The sequence below is a fragment of the Mytilus edulis genome, chromosome 6 (genome assembly GCF_963676685.1).
Source record: "Mytilus edulis chromosome 6, xbMytEdul2.2, whole genome shotgun sequence".
Classification (NCBI taxonomy): Eukaryota; Metazoa; Mollusca; class Bivalvia; order Mytilida; family Mytilidae; genus Mytilus; species Mytilus edulis.
Window position 1 is genome coordinate 10805934 of NC_092349.1, and position 22116 is coordinate 10828049.

At 33.3% G+C, this 22116-nt stretch overlaps 1 protein-coding gene and 1 long non-coding RNA gene across 3 annotated transcripts in view; one reads left to right on the forward strand and one right to left on the reverse strand.

The window, feature by feature from the left end:
• The window catches only part of LOC139527123 (solute carrier family 28 member 3-like), a 28886-nt gene extending 17086 nt beyond the window's left edge, over positions 1-11800 (forward strand). For both annotated transcript variants that reach the window (XM_071322397.1, XM_071322396.1), the window contains 7 exons: positions 281-442; positions 1381-1506; positions 7932-8062; positions 8953-9121; positions 9515-9673; positions 10187-10367; positions 11608-11800. In XM_071322397.1, the coding sequence (XP_071178498.1) occupies positions 281-442; positions 1381-1506; positions 7932-8062; positions 8953-9121; positions 9515-9673; positions 10187-10367; positions 11608-11753 (1074 nt within the window). In that variant the 3' untranslated portion in view covers positions 11754-11800. The remainder of the gene's footprint in view (positions 1-280; positions 443-1380; positions 1507-7931; positions 8063-8952; positions 9122-9514; positions 9674-10186; positions 10368-11607) is intronic.
• Positions 11801-14228: 2428 nt separating this feature from the next.
• On the reverse strand, positions 14229-19052 carry LOC139527125 (uncharacterized). Its single transcript, XR_011665276.1, has 3 exons — positions 18554-19052; positions 17068-17154; positions 14229-14429 (listed from the first exon to the last, which is right to left on the reverse strand). It is a non-coding gene; the product is annotated as an uncharacterized lncRNA (long non-coding RNA).
• Between the last annotated feature and the right edge of the window lie 3064 nt (positions 19053-22116).

Genomic DNA, 22116 nt, shown 5'->3' on the forward strand with positions numbered 1-22116 from the left:
CCGAATATCACACTAACTGCTGTATCGTGGTACTTTAAAGACTTTGCTGTAGCTATTGATAGGAATACAGTCGATCATTGTATAAAACATAAATAAGAAGCAACATTTGCATTAAAGCAATGTTCAAAACTGGGTAATCCGTTGTGAATAAAAAATCGAAAAGAAGGGAACATTTGATTAATCACATGAACTATAAACGGAGTGAGACATTACTATGGCAATGACGCATGCTCACTAAATAAAAGTCATAATATTTGTAACACTTTTATTTTTATTTCAGGTTTTGCCTGTTGTTGTATTTTTCAGTGCCATCGTCAACATCCTATACTATCTTGGCGCCATGCAAGTAATAATTAAAGGTATAGCACGTGTGCTCAGATTTGCAATGAAAACGTCACCAATGGAATCGTTTGCCACATCAGCTCATATATTTGTTGGACAGGTACGACAGTCTTTCCATCAATTATAATTTTAAAGAATTAAGTTTTAAATACGGAATTTCATTATACAATGTTGGAAATCAGTTGGAATCAATAATGAATGGCCACAAAATACCTCTCATTGCGTGGCTCTGATTCATTATCAGAATTTGGTTTTACCTGTTGGTTCCGTTAGGTTCAATAAGCTTTTCAATCTTAGAGATATGTTTAGGATTTTCGACATGTTACTAGAATCAGAGACATATATATATATGTATTTATGTCTCTGCTAGAATACTTTGGCCTCGAGCGTCACTGAAAAAAACATTGGTTGTTCAAATGCGCAGTAAACATTAGTAACGTTAAGGCAATCTATTCAAAAGTAAATGCTATTTTTTAATAATGGATAATTTTGGAGGTTTGCAACAGAAAATATCAGAATAACGGACTTTCTAATAATATCAAAACAAAGAACTTTCCAATAATTAAAAAAAGTGGAAGTTAATGTACTTACAAGAGCAACATGGAGGGTGTAACATGTAGAGCTGGAATCGTATTGCTCAGTCTGTTTTTGAAGACTGTCTTTTCATCGTTTTCGATAATTTCCTTGGAGTTGTCGCATAATTGACATCATAATTGTGTTCGACTTATGAGTTTGAGTATCCCTTTGTTGTCGTCTGCCTCTCTTTAATTATAAGAGTAGGAATTTGTGTAAATACATGTAGGAACGCTCTGTGTCTATATTTTGATAAGATACCACAAATGGCGATGCTGGACCATGTGATAAAACGGTGGATTTTTAAATATTTGAAAACAAACTTGTTCTATTATTACTTTCATCATCTTTGCGAGGGTAAACTAAAACCCGAGTTGATATTATTGTAGGTTAAAGATAATTGTTCCACGAATTCAGTTAATTTTGTACTCCAAATATAGCTTGTTTTTTTTATATTATTTGTAGGTGGAATCGAGTATAGCCCTGAAACCGTTTATCAATGATGTGTCAAGGTCAGAATTAAACGCTATCATGACGGGCGGTTTTGCTACAGTTGCTGGAACTGTCATTGGAGCTTATATAGAATTTGGGGTACTTATTTATTGGTTAGTAAAAAATCAGACTCTTGTTTGATTTAAAATGTCAAAAATGGTGTTATTCCGTACATCCACTTCAATTTAACTATTGTGGAGAGTTGTGTCATTGCCAATCATACCATTTTTCGATAGAAAAAAAATATATGGGATATCAATTGATGAAACAAAATCAGTTCATGCATAACAAAACACGCACAAAAAGCAAAGGAACAGTGCTTTTATTACGTTATATTCACTACAAAGTCACAGTGAGGCCTTTAAAACAGAGCAGCAAACTGTTTTTATATTATTCGTTGGTGTTTTATTTTCACTTAACTTAACAAATAATTCCTGCATTCTCTGTTGCCAATACTTCATTTCATCCTTACATGTTTATCTCTTACCAGGCAAGGGCATTATTGTTTTATATTTGTCACTTTCAGACTAAAAACAGCAAACATTTCACACATGAACGCATAATTATGCACAAAATAGTTTCTCTTCTCTAACTTAAGCTTGCCTTTATCAAATGTTATGAAACCTATACAAAATGTTAATTACCACAAAACACAGATCAAAGATGAATTTAAGTGCTGTCACTTCAATCGTTCTACTGTTATTCGCCTTTGCAAATTGACAATGTGCTGAATTTGGTGGTTCCGTTCTTTAACTAAAGTTATGTCCCTTTATATGGGTGTATGCAAGCGGGGTATAAGCGAACCTGTCAAACCCCGCCGAGTCAAGTGAAATAAATCAAATAATATTATATCATATGTGTTACAACGAACATCACATTCTCCATCTAGTTGAATTGTAAACAATACAGTTTCGTGTTGCCATTATCTGACAGGGAACATGTACCTGCCAATCCTCGTAAAGTTCATCATCAGATATATTTATTGTGACGATTGACATATGAATAGACAAATGATTGACACGTGAGTTACATACTGACTATAACATGTTTTACTGCTTTTGGTTTTTATTTTGTTGAAATTAGCCTCAAAATTGGCTTGTACATGTATGTATTGCTTCTAGTACATGTAATCACGGTGGGTATGGTTGTCCTGCGAGAGAACGTTCTGTGCTGGTGATTCGGTCCTGACGGGTGCTGGTGATCAATGAAAAAATGTAAACAAAGACGAAAATGATGATTTTTGACGTTTTCAATCATAAAAAATGGAAGAAAACAGTTGAGACTTTTCAATTTTGTTTCTTATGGGTTCATATGTAAACCATTAAAAAGTTGACCCTCTAAACTGTTTCAGTAAGCGTAACACAAAAATGCTCATTTTCAGAAAATCTAGAACTGAAAAAATAAAACAAAAATGCTCATAGAGTCCGCTTTCTATACCGCAATCCACACGACAAAACTATTTTGTGAAAAAACATTGCAATTTATTAAAATTGAGCATTTTCTCAATTTATTCATGTCCTGATACTGTGCTGGTGGGTCCTGTCATTGTGTTGGTGGGTCCTGATACGGTGCTGGTGATTTTGGATAAGAAGTTGGTCATATTTGAAACAAATGTTACAAAATCAATAAAATTGGGCAGATAATTGTTGTCAATAGGATCTATGACTCCTATTTTAGCTCTTGTGCATCCATTTGGCTGTTTAATATGTGTTTTCAAATGATCGTAACTTGTATTACATAATTACATAAAAGGGCAACATCGTTCGTCCAATATCAGATAACAATATATAGTATCTAAAATAAAAATAGTTTTATTAAGATATTGAATGCCCCTTTCTTTGATACTTCAACAATGATTAAAGCATATGCCGCATAGACATGTTTGTTAGCGCTCCGCATATATTTATAGAAGAGCTGTGAATTCTAAAAAAAAAATCTTGTTGTCGTAGATGGTTAAAATGAATCCTCAACAAAATCTCAATAACTTTGTTGGAACGAATAAAGGCTTTAAATCAAATTTTCGTGGACTTTTTAGCTTCCACCATGACGAGGCATGTTAGCTGTTCGTATGCTGTTGTACATGACACACGGAAACTTTCACATTTCCATCTTCTTTTTTGAAATATTTTTCCAAGCTCATACTTACTTGACAGGATTGTTATCCTAGTAAAAGGTGTAACCAATGAATTGAACACAAGTTAAAAATTCCACAATACCATATAATTCATTTTATGTGTCAATTTGTTCGAAAAAAGTCGAAAAGAAGAGAGTTTTTTTAATGTCATGATTATCTGTCGCTTTCTAGATCTATGCTTAGCATTTATTTCAGAGGACATGGACTCCTCACCCTGGTGACCCTGCAGCCTTTTATAGCTTTATCCGTATACATATATTAATAGATAAACAAAAGGCTGCAACTGGTATTTTTGTATTTAAAATGATTCGTTGTAACGAAATATGTGTGGTGAATGGAAACTGTGAGGGTCAAAATCTTAAATTGCTTATAAATGTTGCTGGACCCAGTTTCGTTATCTGATCTGAATTTTCTGAAATGTGCAAGGTAGATAGACATTGGCCTTTTGATTTTTTTACTCGGTAGGTTTTGCCCTAATTGTTTGAACTTTTGCAATATTAAAGCCGATTTCAATGAGTGTGTAGACACAGGGAATATCTTTGGTTATCTTGCTTGCTGAACAGAAAAGTCATTGTCAGGTTATGTAAACTTTACGAGTAGACTAGTCCGACAAAGGACACATCTTTCTGTATGTAGGATCAGGCTACTTCGAAAGGAGGGTAGTATACCTTACCTAACAATGAATTCACGGTTTAGCTAACAAGCAAGCTAACCAAAGATATCACATTTGCCTACATACTCAATGGAATCGGCTGTAACTAAAAACTCGAATACATTTTAACAGACAGTGGTCATATTTGTTGATGAATATTGTTTTTCCTAGATTCACTCTTGAAAAATCATTTGGTAACATTTGGTCAAGTAATTTCAGAAAAGATCTTTTTGTAATTGCGGACGCCAAGACAATACATGAACCTCACACGACCCCTCGACACAGGTGAGCTTATATATGATCTTATAGCGATTCGGGTTGATAACCTGTTGAAAGTAAGCCAGTTTTTTGTGTGTGTAGATTTGTATTGTTTTAAACTGTAAAGACCTTTTAAAGTTAAATGTAGGTGTTTAATCTAAGAATTTCTTTTTTTTAAACTTATATACTTGTTTTATACTCACTTGGTAGTATGAAGCTACGAGATATTTGAAATATTTGAAATTGAAGGCACAATTAACAGAGCAAACGGTAGTTTCAAATACTTTTAAATAGATTTTTATATGTACCCTTGTGTTGATCCCATGCTAAACATAACAAAAATCTCTGTACAAAGGTTATCTCGTCTTCATTCTCTGACATATTCTAGTCTGCCCTTTTATACAATGGTGAATTGTTTTTTAGTGTTCTATCGAACTTTCGAAAAAAAATACCTGATAACCGTTCAGACAAAAAAAATTATGTTGAAAAAATCTTACAGATACAGCAAGTGATTCTTAATAGCTATAAGATACATTTTTCTTTTAAAATACAACTTTTAAATCTTACGAGAAACTATTTCAAGCTTAAAACTTTCACTGTAACCTCGCTCTAACTTATCCCCCATCCCCTCAAAAAAAGAAAAAAAAAAAAAAAACCGCAATACTATTGTCATTCTTATAGTCAGCACTAAATTGTTCACACACAAATGAGTTTTAAGCTGCTAAAGACATATGATTCAAACGCTCAGAAAGTCCTTTGTTCTATATTTTTGCTCTCCATTTTTATGCAAAACCTTTTACATTTTTATTTTATGGGTTATTGTTGAAGGTCGTAAGATGACGTATGGTTGTTAACACATACTTCCTTTGGTTTATTATGGAAATTTGTCCATTGACAACAAACATACCACATCATCTACTTTATATAAGTATTGTATAAATTACATTATAGCTCTTCATCTTTTATATAAGCTTTGGATTTCAAATATTTTGGCTACGAGCATCACTGAAGAGACATGTATTGTCGAAATGCGCATCTGGTGCAAGAAAATTGATACCGTTAATTTTATTACTATCACTGGGTCGATGCCTCTGCTGGTGGACTATTAGTCCCCGAGGGTATCACCAGCCCAGTAGCCAGTACTTCGGTACTGGCATGAAAATACGGATTTTTTGTGTTATTAAAATTTGCTGTTACAAAATGATAGAAATTGTTGTAAATTAAGGAATGTATCTCCCTCATGCAAAGCTCTGATTCCTTTCACGGATTTGGCTATACTTTTTTGGACCTTTTGGATTATAGCTCTTCATCTTTTATATAAGCTTTGGATTTCAAATATTTTGGCTACGAGCATCACTGAAGAGACATGTATTGTCGAAATGCGCATCTGGTGCAAGAAAATTGATACCGTTAATTTTATTACTATCACTGGGTCGATGCCTCTGCTGGTGGACTATTAGTCCCCGAGGGTATCACCAGCCCAGTAGCCAGTACTTCGGTACTGGCATGAAAATACGGATTTTTTGTGTTATTAAAATTTGCTGTTACAAAATGATAGAAATTGTTGTAAATTAAGGAATGTATCTCCCTCATGCAAAGCTCTGATTCCTTTCACGGATTTGGCTATACTTTTTTGGACCTTTTGGATTATAGCTCTTCATCTTTTATATAAGCTTTGGATTTCAAATATTTTGGCTACGAGCATCACTGAAGAGACATGTATTGTCGAAATGCGCATCTGGTGCAAGAAAATTGATACCGTTAATTTTATTACAACGTATTTTGGTGATCTTGCAAAATGATCGTAATCCCGAAAATCGTAAACATATTTTCTTATCTTAAAGGGGGCAAGAAGGGTTCCATTAACATGCCAATAAATAAGATTACAGTTAATTTAAAAAAAAAAAAAATAAGGCTATTTTTTCTCTCATAATAACAGTAAACAGATTCACAACAATGTCAATTTCAAGAAAGCAGACAACAGTTAATTAGTCAATAACAGTATCAATGATCTTGAATATGAGCCATTTTTAACTAAAATATAAAGGCACAGAACCAGGACATAGGAGCACAGAACCATGACCGTTTTTCTTATCACCAGCACAGCGTCAGGACAATTCCGTTTAAGGAACTTGCACGACTTTTGCAATATAATATTGTTGTAATATACTTTGCATGGTACTTATGACGAATCAGAGAAAAATTAAGCAACAAAACAGTCGTTTTATTGCCGTCCTGATACAATGTAAACAAACCCACCAGCACAGAATCAGGACCCACCAGCACCTGACAGGACCAAATCACCAGCACAGAACGTTCTCTCGCAGGACAACCATACCCACCGTGGTATTTTACAATTTTTAAACAGTTCTGTTTCACCATTGTTCACAGCTTAAACTTGGTAAACATGGTAGAGGAAAGGAGGTTGAAAATAACATTTGAGACAAATTGACTGAAAATACTAAATAAAATATAATAAATATGCAACGTGAAGCTTACGTCTATAAGACAGCAAAAAATAATAATAATAGTATATCTCGCATCAGGAGTGGAACAATGCAAGTGTAAAGTTTGACCGTAAAACTCTGAATGACTATAATAGGGAATTAACGATAAAATCGAGTCCTATAAAGATATCAAGAACGAAGTGGTATGATTGCTAAGGAGACAACTTTCCACATGAGACCACATAGCGTGGTATTGACAATTATAGGTCACCATACGGCCTTCAACAATGAGCAAAACCCATAACGCATAGTAAGCTATATACAAGGCCCCAAAATGACAAATGTGAAACAACTGTACTTACAAACGTCAAAAACTAACAGCCTAATTTATGTACAAAATAAAGAAGGAAAAACATATATGATAAACAGCAACATAGGACAACTTCAGAACTACAGGCTCCTAACTTGGGACAGACACGTACAGAATAGGGCGGAGGGTCACATGTTTGCTTGTGTCAAACCATAACCTAGGACTGTGGTGTACATGAAACAGTATAAAATAAAGAACAACCTATAAGACTTTTCAGATCGGAACAAATCAGAAAAAAAACAACCAATAAAACACAGCCCGGACGTGGCAGGATATTTATACATCCCACAAAACAAAAAAAGATCTAGATTACTCGCTTTGGCTGACAGCTAGTTCAGAGTCGACAAACTCAAATTCACATTCTCAACTTTTAAGAATTTCGTCTCGTTCTGTTGCAGCCTCATTGAGGTCTATCACAAATAGTTTTTTAGTCTTATAAATTGATAGATACATAAATATAGTTAATTGACAAATTAGTGACCTGTATGAGTACCGTTCTCACCAATGTAAAATTACAAGTGTAAATGAAAAAACAAATTGTTAAAATATGATCGTTGCTGGCTTTCGTTTTAAATTGAATTTTAAAAAAACAGCACAAACGAATGAGACGAAACGTGTTCAAAATGTTTTAACTGTAAGGATTATGACTTATAAACATTACAGGTTCCTGCCAACCACTTAATAGCGGCATCATTTATGTCAGCTCCGGCGGCATTAGCGGTTTCTAAACTGGGATGGCCAGAGAAAAAGAAGGTAGATGGATTTAGTATGGACAATATAAGCATTAACGTAGGGTAAGTATAAATATATATCAATCTGAATTATCATAAAATAAATCGTCAATGATTTTTGAATGTTTAGTTTGTCTTACGTGCTATAGGAACATGTATGAAAAAGGGGAATAGGGGATAGGTTAGTTAAAAAAGATTGTAGGAAATCATGTCTTAAATATTAATTACTAGATTGATTGATTGATTGTATTACGTCCGATGGCAAATATTTCATGCATATTCAAGACCAGAACAAATAAACTAGCTTCATTACTATGTTCAGCATAATGGTTTGGATGAGAAAAAGTTTGAGATTAAGATTAAGATTGTGATTGAGATAAAGCCTAGCTTTTCCTTACTGAGAACAGGAGGTTAGAGGTAAGTGTTGTCTTAGACACACTTGTCAAATACTGAACCGTTAACAATTGGTGCAAAGGTTCTATTCCTACAGGGATGAAACAGCCACATGCTGAGGGAAGGGGGATGTTTTTTTATTCACCACGTACTGCTAAACAAAACTTCCTGGTTGGTTTACTGTCAAACGGGCGATATTCAGTTGACCATACCTCAAAACCCGAGTCAATCCTTGTTATGTTTTTGTACTTGGTGTTTAATTTCTTGTGCATCATGTTTCTTTAAACATTGCCTCGTTTTGTCGGGGTTTATTGAAAGAAACAATTTGCTTGTTCCTGAATGTAACTATTACGAATACTATTTCTACTGTATAATACATTCGCATATGTGAAGATTCAATATGAATAAAGATTTTAATTTGTTATACAATAAAAATTGTTAAAGTACATACAGGATATGAAATAGTAAATTGATAAAATGAATAAATAGATAGACGAAAAAATATATATAGTATTATACCTTCTGATGTCTTTCATTTAGTTTTGCATAATATTTTTTAGAAAAGAATCAAACTTAATGGAGGCAGCGTCAGCAGGAGCGACATCTACCGTTAAACTTATAGCCTATGTTGTTGTCAACCTGATAGCATTCCTTGCCATTCTATCGTTTGTTGACGCCATTATTTCATTTTATGGTGACAGAGTTGGTCATCCTGAAGTTAATTTTGAGGTATTTATATTTGTATATACCATATTTTCCCCTTTACTTTAAATGCACGCAAACAAATAATTTGTTAAGCAACACCATATCCGACGTTTTCTGAGAACAAAATAATAAAGCTATGATGATATGATACCAGTTTATAGATTCTTATTGAATTCTGTTTATGGGTAGCTACATGAAAATATAAAATATGAAAAACAAATATCGTTTACTAGTACAATTGTACCATAATTGTCTTTTAATGAGGTAAACATTTGGTTTTATGGACTTTTGATGAAAAAAGTTGAAATTCGACGAGACCAAAAAATCCTACATCCTTTCTATCGTCATTTTATTTATCAATTAAATATTGTAGAAATCCAAACGCACGTTTTAATAGGGAACCTTGTTCTATTTTAGTGGCTATGTTCATACATTTTCATGCCATTAGCTGTTATTATGGGAATACCATGGAAAGATTGCCGAGTTGTCGCCACTTTGATTGGAAAGAAAATTGTACTTAATGAATTTTTAGCGTATATTGACCTAGGAGCTCTAATGAGAGAAAACAAAATTGAGGTAAATTTCAATTTATAAGCTGCTCGAAATAAGGAGCATATGATACTTTATGTCTGTCCGTCTGTCCGTTTGCATTTTTCTACGGAACTGCATGTATGCGTAAGTGTTCCATGAAATTTGTTTTAAGGCTTCATGCGATTATGCATCATTTTTAGCCTCATTGGTCATCTACTTCTAAATAACGTGTACTTATATAATTTCTTATACAAAATTACCATATTTGATACGGTTCAACATATTTTTAGCATTCTATACCTTTTGAAGCGTTTTCACATCTAATGATGTTCAACTTCTTAAGGGGGAATGTGTGTGAGACAATAATCTACCAGATTATTGCTTGTTCATGTAATGCTTAGATGCTTTAAAGTTTTTTCCAAACCTAAACAAATATTTCTTAAAACCAGATTGACCACGACAACATTATTTAGAAAAGAAACGAAATTTGCCCTCAGTGTTGTTTTGTTTACAATTTACAGACCTTTTTGGTAAGCTGTCACTATATCTATATTTCAGGGTCGCTCTGCAGTTATCTCAACATACATATTATGTGGGTTTGGAAGTATAGCTGCTATGGGTATAAACTTAGGAGCTTTGATTGCAGCTGAACCAAGTAGACGGAGAGATTACGCCAGAGGAGTGTTCAGAGCATTTGTTTGTGGAAATATTGCATGCTTCATGACTGCTTGTATTGCAGGTTAGTATATGGTGTTATTAAACTTCTTCGATAATAAACTTAGATAAGTTGGGTATAAATCAATAGGACATCAATCCTGTAATCGATAAAATAAAATGCATATGCCTCTATCATTAACAATAAGTTTGAACCATATTATTTCCATTTCCAGACATACCCTTTAACTATACGCTGCATGATTTCTCATGGGCTAACTGGATCTTGGAACTGATAAAGATATTGTGACTGCTAAACTTTTTTTCAGACATCTTTTTTTATTCAAATGTATATAATCCAATCCTGCCTAAAGCAATACATTAATCATTTCATTTTAAAAAGTCATCGAAGCAGTCGAAAGAATATTCATCCCTTGGCTTAACATACTGACGAAGATTGTGTGCCTACTATCAGTCCTCGAACCATATCATCAACTGTGCTACATGTAGTACACATCGGGATGATATCAGGGCCACATTGGAAAATGCCAGTTAATGATCTATAATTATTTACTGACTGACTCAATTTTTATGAAACTTAACGAAAGTATAAATATGAATAAACGGAGAAGATGATGGTCAATCAAAAAGAACAATAGCCTGCCTTATGATTTATTAACATCATAAGTTAATACTATTAATGTTACCATGGTTACAATTATATTTAAATCTTTGTTGAACCTAAACTCGGAGAGCGTAAACAGTAAAACTAAAGACATTCTTTAGGTAATTTAAACGGAAAAGATCACAGTTACGTGCTTGCTCATATTTTTATGCCCCACCTACGATAGTAGAGGGGCATTATGTTACCTACAATAGTACAGGGGCATTATGTTTTCTGGTCTGCTCGTCCGTCCGTCTGTCCTGCTTCAGGTTAAAATTTTTGATGAAGTTGAAGTCCAATCAACTTGAAACTTAGTTCACATGTTCCTTATGATATGATCTTGCTAATTTTAAAACCAAATTAGACTTTTGACCCCAATTTCACGGTCAACTGAACATAAGAAATGGAAGTGCGAGTTTCAGGTTAAAGTTTTTGGTCAAGGTAGTTTTTGATGGAGTTGAAGTCCAATCAACTTAAAACTGAGTAAACATGTTCCTTATGATATTTCTCATTTTAATGGCAAATTAGAGATTTTATCCCACTTTCATGGTCCACTGAACATAGAAAATGATAGTGCGGGATGGGGGATCCGTGTACTTGAGACACATTCTTATTACATTTATTTGCATTGACTATACTTACTTAAACTTGTCTTTTTCAGGCATGCTTTACACAGAGCCTATTCCGGTCTTCAGTAATTCTACAGATTTCAACATCACATCGAATTCATCGTTATTCAATATGACGTCATCAAATTCCTCATTTTTTATGACAAATCTGACAAATACACCTGGAGGTTCAGGTTAAGAGGTTGACATTTTTTTTAACATTATTAAAATTTTATACAACTTTTATTATAGATTTATTGTTGCTTCATCCGCTATTCTCATCACTACCCACGTATTATCATGCAAGTGAATTTTATACAACAGAAAAACATTTTGCTAGATCAATGTTATATATGAAAAGGCGGAAATGTTCTATTATATTCAATGGACAACTGTAACAAAAACCGTGGAAAGTGCACAAATCCAAATCACCGTACGTTTTTGAACAATAATCAAAAAGTGTATATACTTTTAGCATCTTCGCTAGCCAAGGGTTACAATCAGATCCAGCCCTCTTCACCCACGGCAGATTTAGACAGAATTTGTGTAAACATCGGTGTGCCATTTAACGAGAAAAGAAATGCTAAATCCTATTACACCATACTTGACCAATGATAGCATATGACCGATTTTAAATTCGGAGGTGGTAAAATGGCTGGTTAAGTGTTTACAAATTTCATTGAAGCAGAAATCGCTAATATACGTTGACATTCCAATTTATTGCAAGAGGAACTTATCAAAAGAACTTCAATAAGTTGATTAATATTTTACAAATGACACTGAATATCGTTCATTTTTCACCAAATGTGACCTACCGAATTACACTTTTCAACGGGTTTGTACTTACACAAGGAGCAGGATCTGCTCACCCTTCCAGGTCATCCGAGATCACGCCAGTGTTTGGTAGGGTTCGCGTTACTCTGAATTCAGTTTTCTTAGTCGTGTGTTGTGTACTGTTGTTTGTCTGCTAGTTTTTTTTCTGTTTTTAGCCATGGCGTTGTCTGAGTTTTAAACATCCTTTTTGGTTTATTTTGCCTCTCCCTTGTAGATTTTTATAGATGGCTTCATATTCAAAAAATGTTTATTAGGATTGTAAACAACTCTGCAAAGTCTCATACTTTTACTATCAAGTGGTTATTTTATACCAATATATATTGCATGTCTCACAGGTCTGTGTTACATGTGGGTAGGGGATCAATTATCCGCTGATACATCGGGACATAAAAAAAATCATTAGCGTAAGGCAAATACCAAGCTCCATGGAAAATGTAAATCTGAAAGTCCCTCATCAAATGGCATTATCAAAAGCTCAAACAAATCAAACAAACGAAAAAACAACTGTCATATTCCTGATTTGTAACAGACATTTCCCTATTTATGAAATAATGGAATAAGCCTGGTTTTATATTTAACCAAACCTCTCATTGTATGACAGTCAAATAAAATTTCATTATATTGACAATGTGTGAACAAAACAAACAGACATAATAAGTAAAAAAATGTCACAAATAGGGGCATAACATTCAAAATTGTATAACAGACTTAATCACTATTGGAACAAGCAAATATGTAAAAAAAAATTAAAGAGAAATGGCATATAGACAAAGTTCATAAGCATACACTAGTAAATGTGCCACGCATGATAATCGTGTGAAAATCATGCGTAAATCATGCGTGTTTTTCGCACGGAAAACGCCCAAATCGAGCTACATCCGATAATCGTGCGTAAACTTTACGCATGATTTTCGCATGATTCCCGCACGAAAATTATGCGTATAGAGCTACGTGCGTATTACATGGAATAAGTTTACGCATGAGAATCATGCGTTAATCAAAACACATGATTATCGTGCGTAGTCATGATAAAACTATGTAGTGAATTATTTGTTTTTAACGTCTGGATTTGATAAGTTCTTCTTTTTTTAATGTGTTGACAACTTTTGGTATTTTCTATTTTCATTTTTATACAAATATAAAGTGAAAGTTTTTGGAAAAAATATATACTTGTTTGATTTTTATGTCACAGTTGTATTGCTGGAACTTGCGATGAAACAGTCAATATACTTTCATTTTAAAGCAATATAATTGTGATCTGCATTTCCTTATAAGTCACCTAGTGTGCAAATAAAATATGTTTCTAATGCAATATACACATACAAGGATTTTGGTAAAGAAATCTCAGTCATACAATAAATTGTTGCTAAAAAAGGTGAATATTGATGATAACTCTGATTTAAAATCCATTTAAACATTCTACATTCTACATGTATATTCAAGAGTACAGCAACATTATCCCAAGTATTTCAGTGCTTGCCTCTGGTTTGTATCATATTTTGTTTTCACATATTAACTTGTTAAAAATTTTTCTCTTCTTCTTTACATGTCTTATGTTTGGGTCTTTTTTTTATAGCTCACTATACCTGGTTTTTTATTCATTGTTGGAGGACATATGGTGACCTGTAATTACTTACTATATATACATTATTTGAACAACTCTTATGGATATTTTTCTCGTTGGCAATTCAACCAAATTTCTTTACTATTATATGATCTTTGGATCATATTGTATCAAGAGTAATTGTCCTCAACAGTGATTGTGTAAAATATAGTTTTCTTTTTACAGTTTTGAATGTCTCCATTTTCTTCAAACTTTCTTAGTACAAACACCAAAATATAAATTTCAATCTTCTAACTTTATTTCCAAGTATTTTTATTCACAATTTTATTTCTTCAGTTTTCAAAGTACAACATGTACATGAATGTCTTCTTCGTGAATCAAAATATTGGGTTTTTCTTGTAATATTTCCAATGTTTGTGAGGTAGTCTTCTATGTCCTTTATTGGTTATTCTTCACCATGTTCACTGTGAATGGTAACTGAAATAAAATATTCATAAATAATATAAATTTACTTAAGTAAATTAAATAATTCGATAATAATTAAAAGTGTAATTCATTTAAGAGGTCTCAAACAGCTTATAATGTATACGCATATAAAAAAAAAGATGTGGTATGATTGCCAACTGTCTTAATCTACAAGAGACCAAAATGACACAGACATTAACAACTATAGGTCACCATACGGCCTTTAACAATGAGCAAAGCCCATACCGCATAGTTAGTTATAAAAGGCCCCGAAATGACAATGTACAACAATGATTGCCAATGAGACAACTGTCTATATCTACAAGAAATCAAAATGACACTGACAACAACTATACATGCTATTGGTCACTGTACGGCCTTCAACAATGAGTAAAGCCCATACCAAATATTTGGCTATATACATGATATAAGGCCCCGATATGATAATGTAAAACAACCCTTCTCCTAACCTGGGACAGTGGTATAACAGAACAACATGAAAACGAACTATAACCAGGTGCTCTGCAGGGCGCAGCTTTATACGACCCCAGTGGTTGAACCCTGAACAGTTGGGCCAAATTTGGTTACAATATTCAAGCTTGATTCTGTCTGAATTTGGATTGTGATCAAATTTTTGACATATAGGTTTTTGTCAAAAAAATAAATGTAGTCAAAGATCTAACAAATCTATTGCACAATACATGCAATACTGTGCAATTGGAGATTTCTTGAAACTTTTCAAAATTCGAAATTTGAAAAATTTTGAAAAAAAAACGAAGCCCTTCAAAAAATGGTGAACAACCCCCCAAACCCACCCATCCCCCGAACTTTTTGAATCCCTCTTGGAGCAATTACCCTTAAACTCAATCCCATGCTTTCCTTTGTAGTATTGAACCTTGTAGTACAATTTCAGAGAGATCCATACACTTAAACACAAGTTATTGTCATGATTGTTTAGAAACTAGAAACATGCTTCTTTTTGGTCCTTTTTTGGCCCCTAATTCCTACATATTTTGGGCAATTAACCCAAAACTTAATCCCAGCCTCTCCTTTGTTATATGGTACATTGTGGTACAATTTCAGAGAGATCCATAAAATTACACACAAGTTATTGTCTTGTAACTAGAAAAATGCTTGTTTTGACCCCTTTTTGGCCCTAAAATCAGAGCAATTGAAATACTTCTACACAAGTTATTATCCTAAAACTAGAAAAATGCTTGTTTTGGGCCCCTAATTCCTAATCAGTTGGGACCTTCGTCCCCAAAATCAATCTCAACCTTCCTTTAGTGGTAGTGAACTTTCTGAAAAAATTTTATGAAGATCTATTCACTTTATTTTTATCCGGAAACCAATGTGTCTTCGGACGACGACGACATCATACCATTATACGATCCCAAAAATTTTTGGGGTCGTATAAAAATCAGTTGAAAAAGGCTCTATACTCATCAGATGGACAAAAATACAAGTGGACGTGTTAATTTTAGAATGTTAAAAAAACTGCCGTAATGTCTATGTGTATTGATATAGGAGAGGCAAACTCTTAGTTACCTTGAAAAAGTTTTACCATTTTGATCTTTTAAATAAAACCACCAAACTTGCCATGAAAAAGTTTGACTATACAAAAACATTCATTGGAATGTTCTTATCAATAAAATAAAATCAATATGACCCTTGAATGAAGAGCTGAACAAAAGTTGTTATATTTTAGCTCTAAATCCGACATGATATATAATACCAATCTTTGGGCAAAACTTTAAACCAACTTATTTTCGCGACTTTTGTGAGTAGAAAAATAACACGAATATAAATCGTCGTGAAAATGTAAAGCTTGGATCTTTCATTATTAAACTACATCAGGTAAATTACAAAATCGCGAAAGAAAGGCTGAAACGTGAAATAAAGTATCTGCGAAAATTAGTTGGTTTACAGTAAGTCATTTTAATAATCATGATACATGCATGATCATGTACTTTGAAATTTGAAGTTATTCATAATTACACCAAAAGTCTTGTTATTGGCTTTGAACTAGCTGTTGGTACATGTAACTCAGGGAGTACTCTCAGATATGTACTTAAGTCTTTTTTGTTAAGGGGATGTGTAAGATGTCTTTCTGCTTTGTTTAGATTGATGAGTTAGGCCTTGTTCACAATAATATCCCCAGATAGATGGGTTTGGCATCACAAAACTACTAGTCTAGCCCCATCACATTCTGTACATGAGTATCAGTCTGTAATTCAGTGGTTTGGTTTGTTGCTGTATATCATATTTTGTTTTTTTTGTTCTTTTTTTGTACATAGATTAGTCTAGTTAGTTTTCTTGTTTGAAATGTTTTACAAATTTATCATTTTCATTTGGGGTCTTTTATAGCGGACTATTAGATACATGGGCTTTGCTCATTGTTGAAGGATGTAAGGTGACCTATAGTCATGATAGCTGTTAACTTCTATTTAATCTCTGGTGAAGAGTTGTCTTTTCTCATTAGTGTAAACAATATTGTATTTTGAAAATAATGTAAACATTACAATATCATGTGAATCTTGACAGTTTTATTAGGATTGGAAAACAAGTGAATTTTCATTTGTACAAATTTCTCTCTTTTCTCATTGGCAATCATACCACCTTTTCTTATTTATATATTTACATTACATACTATTAAATAGACCTTTCATCTCCTCCAGGGGTCCACTTCCCATGTACAACACATATACATGTAGCCTGACAGCATGATTTTGAGTTGCTATAAAAAAAATTGAGATATTTTGGCATTACATTTGTTAATCATGTTAATATATTTAAACCTCTGCCTGCTTTAAATTTCCATATTAAGGTATGAATGTTTAAACATACATGTAGCATTTATTCAAAGATGCCCAAGGTTGACAAATAGCAAAAAAAGAATAGCAATGTGTTTTTTTTACAAAGTTTTATATTAATTGCTTGCTGTTCCTACATTTTTGTCATTACCTTTTGTTATATTTCATTTTGGCCTAAAAATTAGCCCCAAAATATAGTATTTTTGTCTTGGACAATTTTTTTAAATCTTAATTGTTATAACCTTTGAACCAGTCGACTCAGATTTAAAAAATTATGGCGCCAATGAATTTCTTTATTTTGTGCTCTTTCACAATAATATATTTTTTTCTGTATTTTCTATACTTCAGTCTTCATATTTTGGCTGACCTTTATAACATTGTTACCCATTTAACAGGTTTAACACCATGAACAGTGTTCTTTTGACTTTTTTTAAATATTAATCTGGATTTTACTCATTTTCACAAGTGGGGATTTGGCAGGAGTATATTTGACAGGATTAAACACTTTTCATTTAGTGGGGGGATTTTTTTTAAACTGTTAAAAGTGGGGCGAGTTGGTGAAAAAGTGGGGAGATTTGTCGGCAGGTCGAGTTGTCTTGCTTCCGTTCTTGGACTGATTAAAGGGTTTACATGCATCACAGGGGTTTGTTACACTTTGCCGTGTTTACTATGCAACCCCAATTTTAAAATTGTGCGGCAAGTTTGCAGCAAACGTTTGCTGCAAGCTTGCGGCAATGTTTGCTGCAAACTTGCGGCAAATGTTTGCTGCAGGGCTTATTTTTCGGTAAGGGTTCTCTCTGTTTATTCTACTTTTAACAAATCCATTCTATTTTTGTAGGTACAATGTATGTTATCCACTAATGACCACTGATTAGCATATTGTGTACTCATAATTATTTTAATGTGCATATCAAATAAATTGCCGTGCAAACAATTTCAAACAATCAATTCTAAGGAATACTAATGATTATAACGATGAGCATTTTATAAGCTTATTTAAAACAATTATGATTGAATTTTATTAACAATGAAAGTTGTTTTTTTTATTTGTATTTTGCTATATACTGATATACGAAAGAAAGTTACAATAACTATGCATATAAACTTGATAAATAATATCAAATAAAACATGGTTACGAGTTGGTAAAAATAGGGTACGAGTTGGTTGAGTACGACTTGCCGAAAGTACGAGTTGTCGTGTACCCTGCATAACCATGATAACATTTGACATCAGTTGTACGCCGGTATAAAGTCAAAAGACTGTAAACTATAGCACTAGCATCTGCTTTTATCCATTTAAAACATGTGTAAGATAATATTTACCTTTCGTTCCGCTTTCCAAGTACAAAATAGTGGGTACATAAATCCGTCAATGTTCCGGTTGGTTTGACTTTCATCATGTTCATTTCAATTTTTTGTTCGCCGGTTTTTTCCAGTTAATCGACAATTAATAATACATTCATACTAAATTTTTGACCTCTCAGTTTGAATAAATACAGTGTCTTGTATTATCTTTCTGGCTGTCTCTGTCTAGGTGTTTTTAAAATACGGTAAAAAAAATCAAATCAGCAGACGCACGAGCGTCCATGGTTTTTGCGTCATAGTATAAAAAATGGCAACGGTGAAAAGTTTCCGGGTTTTCGTGTTCAACGTGCAAATCCGTTTACGTAGTTTTCTAGTTTGGTTTACGGATGGATATATGAGCATTGATTATGAGTCTGGAATCAATAATGGGGATATACATTGTATAGAGAATAATGACCAAAAAAAAAGTGAAGAAGAAAGAACAAAAAGAATTGATATTAAATATGCAATATTTATATAATATTATATATGACTGCCTTGATTATCATTTATTTCTATTAAGTCATTCACTTATTTTGCATTTTTTTCCATGATTCAGAATCAAATTACTCTACTGAGGGGTTGACATTCTTCTGTAACTCCTTTTGTGATGTGGGATGGAATTTGGGAAAATTGACAAACGAGAAATTAATCCAATCAGACGGAATTTTGAAATCTCAGTAGAGTGTAAATAAATGAAATACAACACATAGGAATACTCTTGGTTTGTTAGTGTTCCTGCGGAAGATCTCTCCAGCTTCCTCCATTAATAAAAACTTACCACCTTCGAGAAATAGTCAATACTGCTGACAGTGGCGCAAAAATGAACAATCGATAAGTCTTAGATGCAGATATAAACATTTAATAAGTGAATTATACCATTGTTATACATTTTACTAATCTGAATTTAAAAATGTATTATATTATTAGGAAATATACTTTAAGTTTGCTACTGTCTCTGTGACTTAGAATTGCACACTCTACAAAATTCTAGACAAAATATAACAAGTGCTAGCCTACCGGCCTACATTATCAGCATAGTCGATCCTTGAAATGGCTAAGTTTTGGACTCGATCTATTGGTCAAAGGTTAAACAATATTTTTTTTCTTTTATAATAATCAACTCATGGATTTATTAAGTATGCATATACTTTTAACACTATCTCTTAAAAGCTCGCCAAACCGTATGCAGGGCCGTAACTACCTACAAATTTTTTGAAGTAATAAAATGAAATATTGACAATATGTACACGAAGAACTTGAATTTATATTATAAACAACACAAGTTTACAGTTTTAACAGTGTTGTCATGATACGTGATATATCTGATATAGTTTTGATCGATAGTGAACCGTTTCAGTTTGGTTTTTTTTGTGGTTTTTTTTTTCATGTGGCTGTCCGTCAGTTATTCAGTATTTTATATGTCATACGAGAACACAATTGAAACTTTGCTTTCGACAATTTTGAATAATTACATTAGATGTATGTTTCATTATGATACGTTATTCTGATTGGCTAACTGCACATCACCTGTTATTCCTTAAGCAGTTGTATCACACAATAAAACTTATCATTCATGATGACACGAGGTCCCATAATAAAGTGCACAGGTAAATTAAATAAAAACTTGATGTAAATCGTGTTTTCGTGATCCTAGCTAAAAAATGTAATTATAAGTATTGAATGCTTCTTTTTGTAACTTCATAGGGTTGTAAAAGCGTTGACCGTGCGCACATTTTTAGAATGAAGCGCTTCCGCGCTTCATACAAAATGTACTTCGGTCAACACTTTTACACCCCAATAAAGTTACAAAAAGAAGCATTCAATTCTTAAATAAAACTTAACTATTCACATTTATTTAGGGACTCAATTAAGCAGAGCAAGTTCCCTTTGTGTTAATATTGTGAATCTTTAATAATATTGGAAATTCGTAACTGGCTGAATCAGCTGTTGGATCATTTTTTTAACGTGTCTGGTCAGAAAGTACTATACCACGTCTCCCGATCGTACGAGAATATTATGGTCAATGCCTTGGTAGTTAAACACTCCCATTCGTTGTAGCAGGGACTTTCTATACTAAGTATACTAGTATAGAAAGTCCGTGGTTGTAGACTTGTAGTTATATACATGTCTGTTCAGCTTTCAACAATAATGAAATTCAAGGTCCTCGATAAAAATATATCTTGTGTTCTATGATCTTGCTTGATATATGTTTTTTTTAACTTACCAGTTTGATTTCTAACAAAAATATCTTTTAATACAGATAATAATTGTTTGCATAAGAATTGCTTTCAGGATGAAGCATTACTGATGAGTCTTAAATTAAGGAAATCGAAGGAAAACGGGTTATTTTTAGCCACTGATTTTATTAAGAGAAAAAAATCCGCGGTCACAATGTAATTAATGTTAATAATTATAGGTCAAAGTACGGTCTTCAAGACGGAGCATTGGCTCACGTCGAACAGCAATCATAGTCCTTGTTTTTGCATAAAAATTTCATACAGGTTGTTTTCTTAAAGTAAGGAAATCGAAGGAAAACGGGTCATTTTTAGGCATTTTACTGAGAGAAAAAAAATCACTTCGGGGCCTCAATCGGCGGCCCCAAACCCCTGCCTCCCCTAGATTCGAACCCCAGTACCTGGTATGTTCACATGTTAGTTCATTTGCAATTTTACTAAAAGCTACTGAGGCTAGGTTGCCACTTGTTGACGGCAGAGTTCCGAACTGTTAACCATGTATAGTACCTAAATTCAACCATGTATTTTGGAGATTCGTATTCCACAAAGAAGGCAATGGATTATATATGGAACCGCTAAAGCATGACTAGAGCGGAAAATCTTTAGCAGTCAGTGCCCTCCCCCTTTAAAGATTCGTCACTGGCGCAATCGTTAGTTTCTTTGTAATGGCCCGTAATGTAAAGTTATTGGTGTTTTACTGCATGAACATTTTATATTTTTAATAGGCTTTCTCGTGTTTTATTGGATTTATGGTAATAAGTTACCAGATTAATTTGTATCCTTCTTTGATTTCACGGTTAACAAGAGACACACAGCTAAAGACCCTGTATTGTTATTTTTTTATCTTATCTTTTCTTACCCAATTTTATTTTCTCCTGTAGGCTGGAGAAATCTATCAAAATTTCTTACCAAGTCTGTTTTGGTATACATGTACATCGCAATTTTAAAATGTGTTCACATTTGATCTTAACTAACGACGTCTTTGCAATACTTTAATCAAAATCTGTTCCGTGAATGTTTTCCTGCACACTGGTATTTATGAATGCCTCGAACATTGATATTTTTTGTTTCCTTTATATATGTATAGAATAGAGAATTGAAGAGTTATGAACTTTGACTCGGAAAACCACAAGCGCGGGTAACTTTTGAAACCACCCGCAGGACATGCAGGACATGCAGGAGGTGGTCACAAATGGAAGTTTATACATGTACTAAGAGTAACCCCCCCCCCCCCCTTTGCTTAAAACACAAATGAATCACAAATAGAAAATAGAATAGAAGCAGGTAGTTATGTCCTTTGCTTTT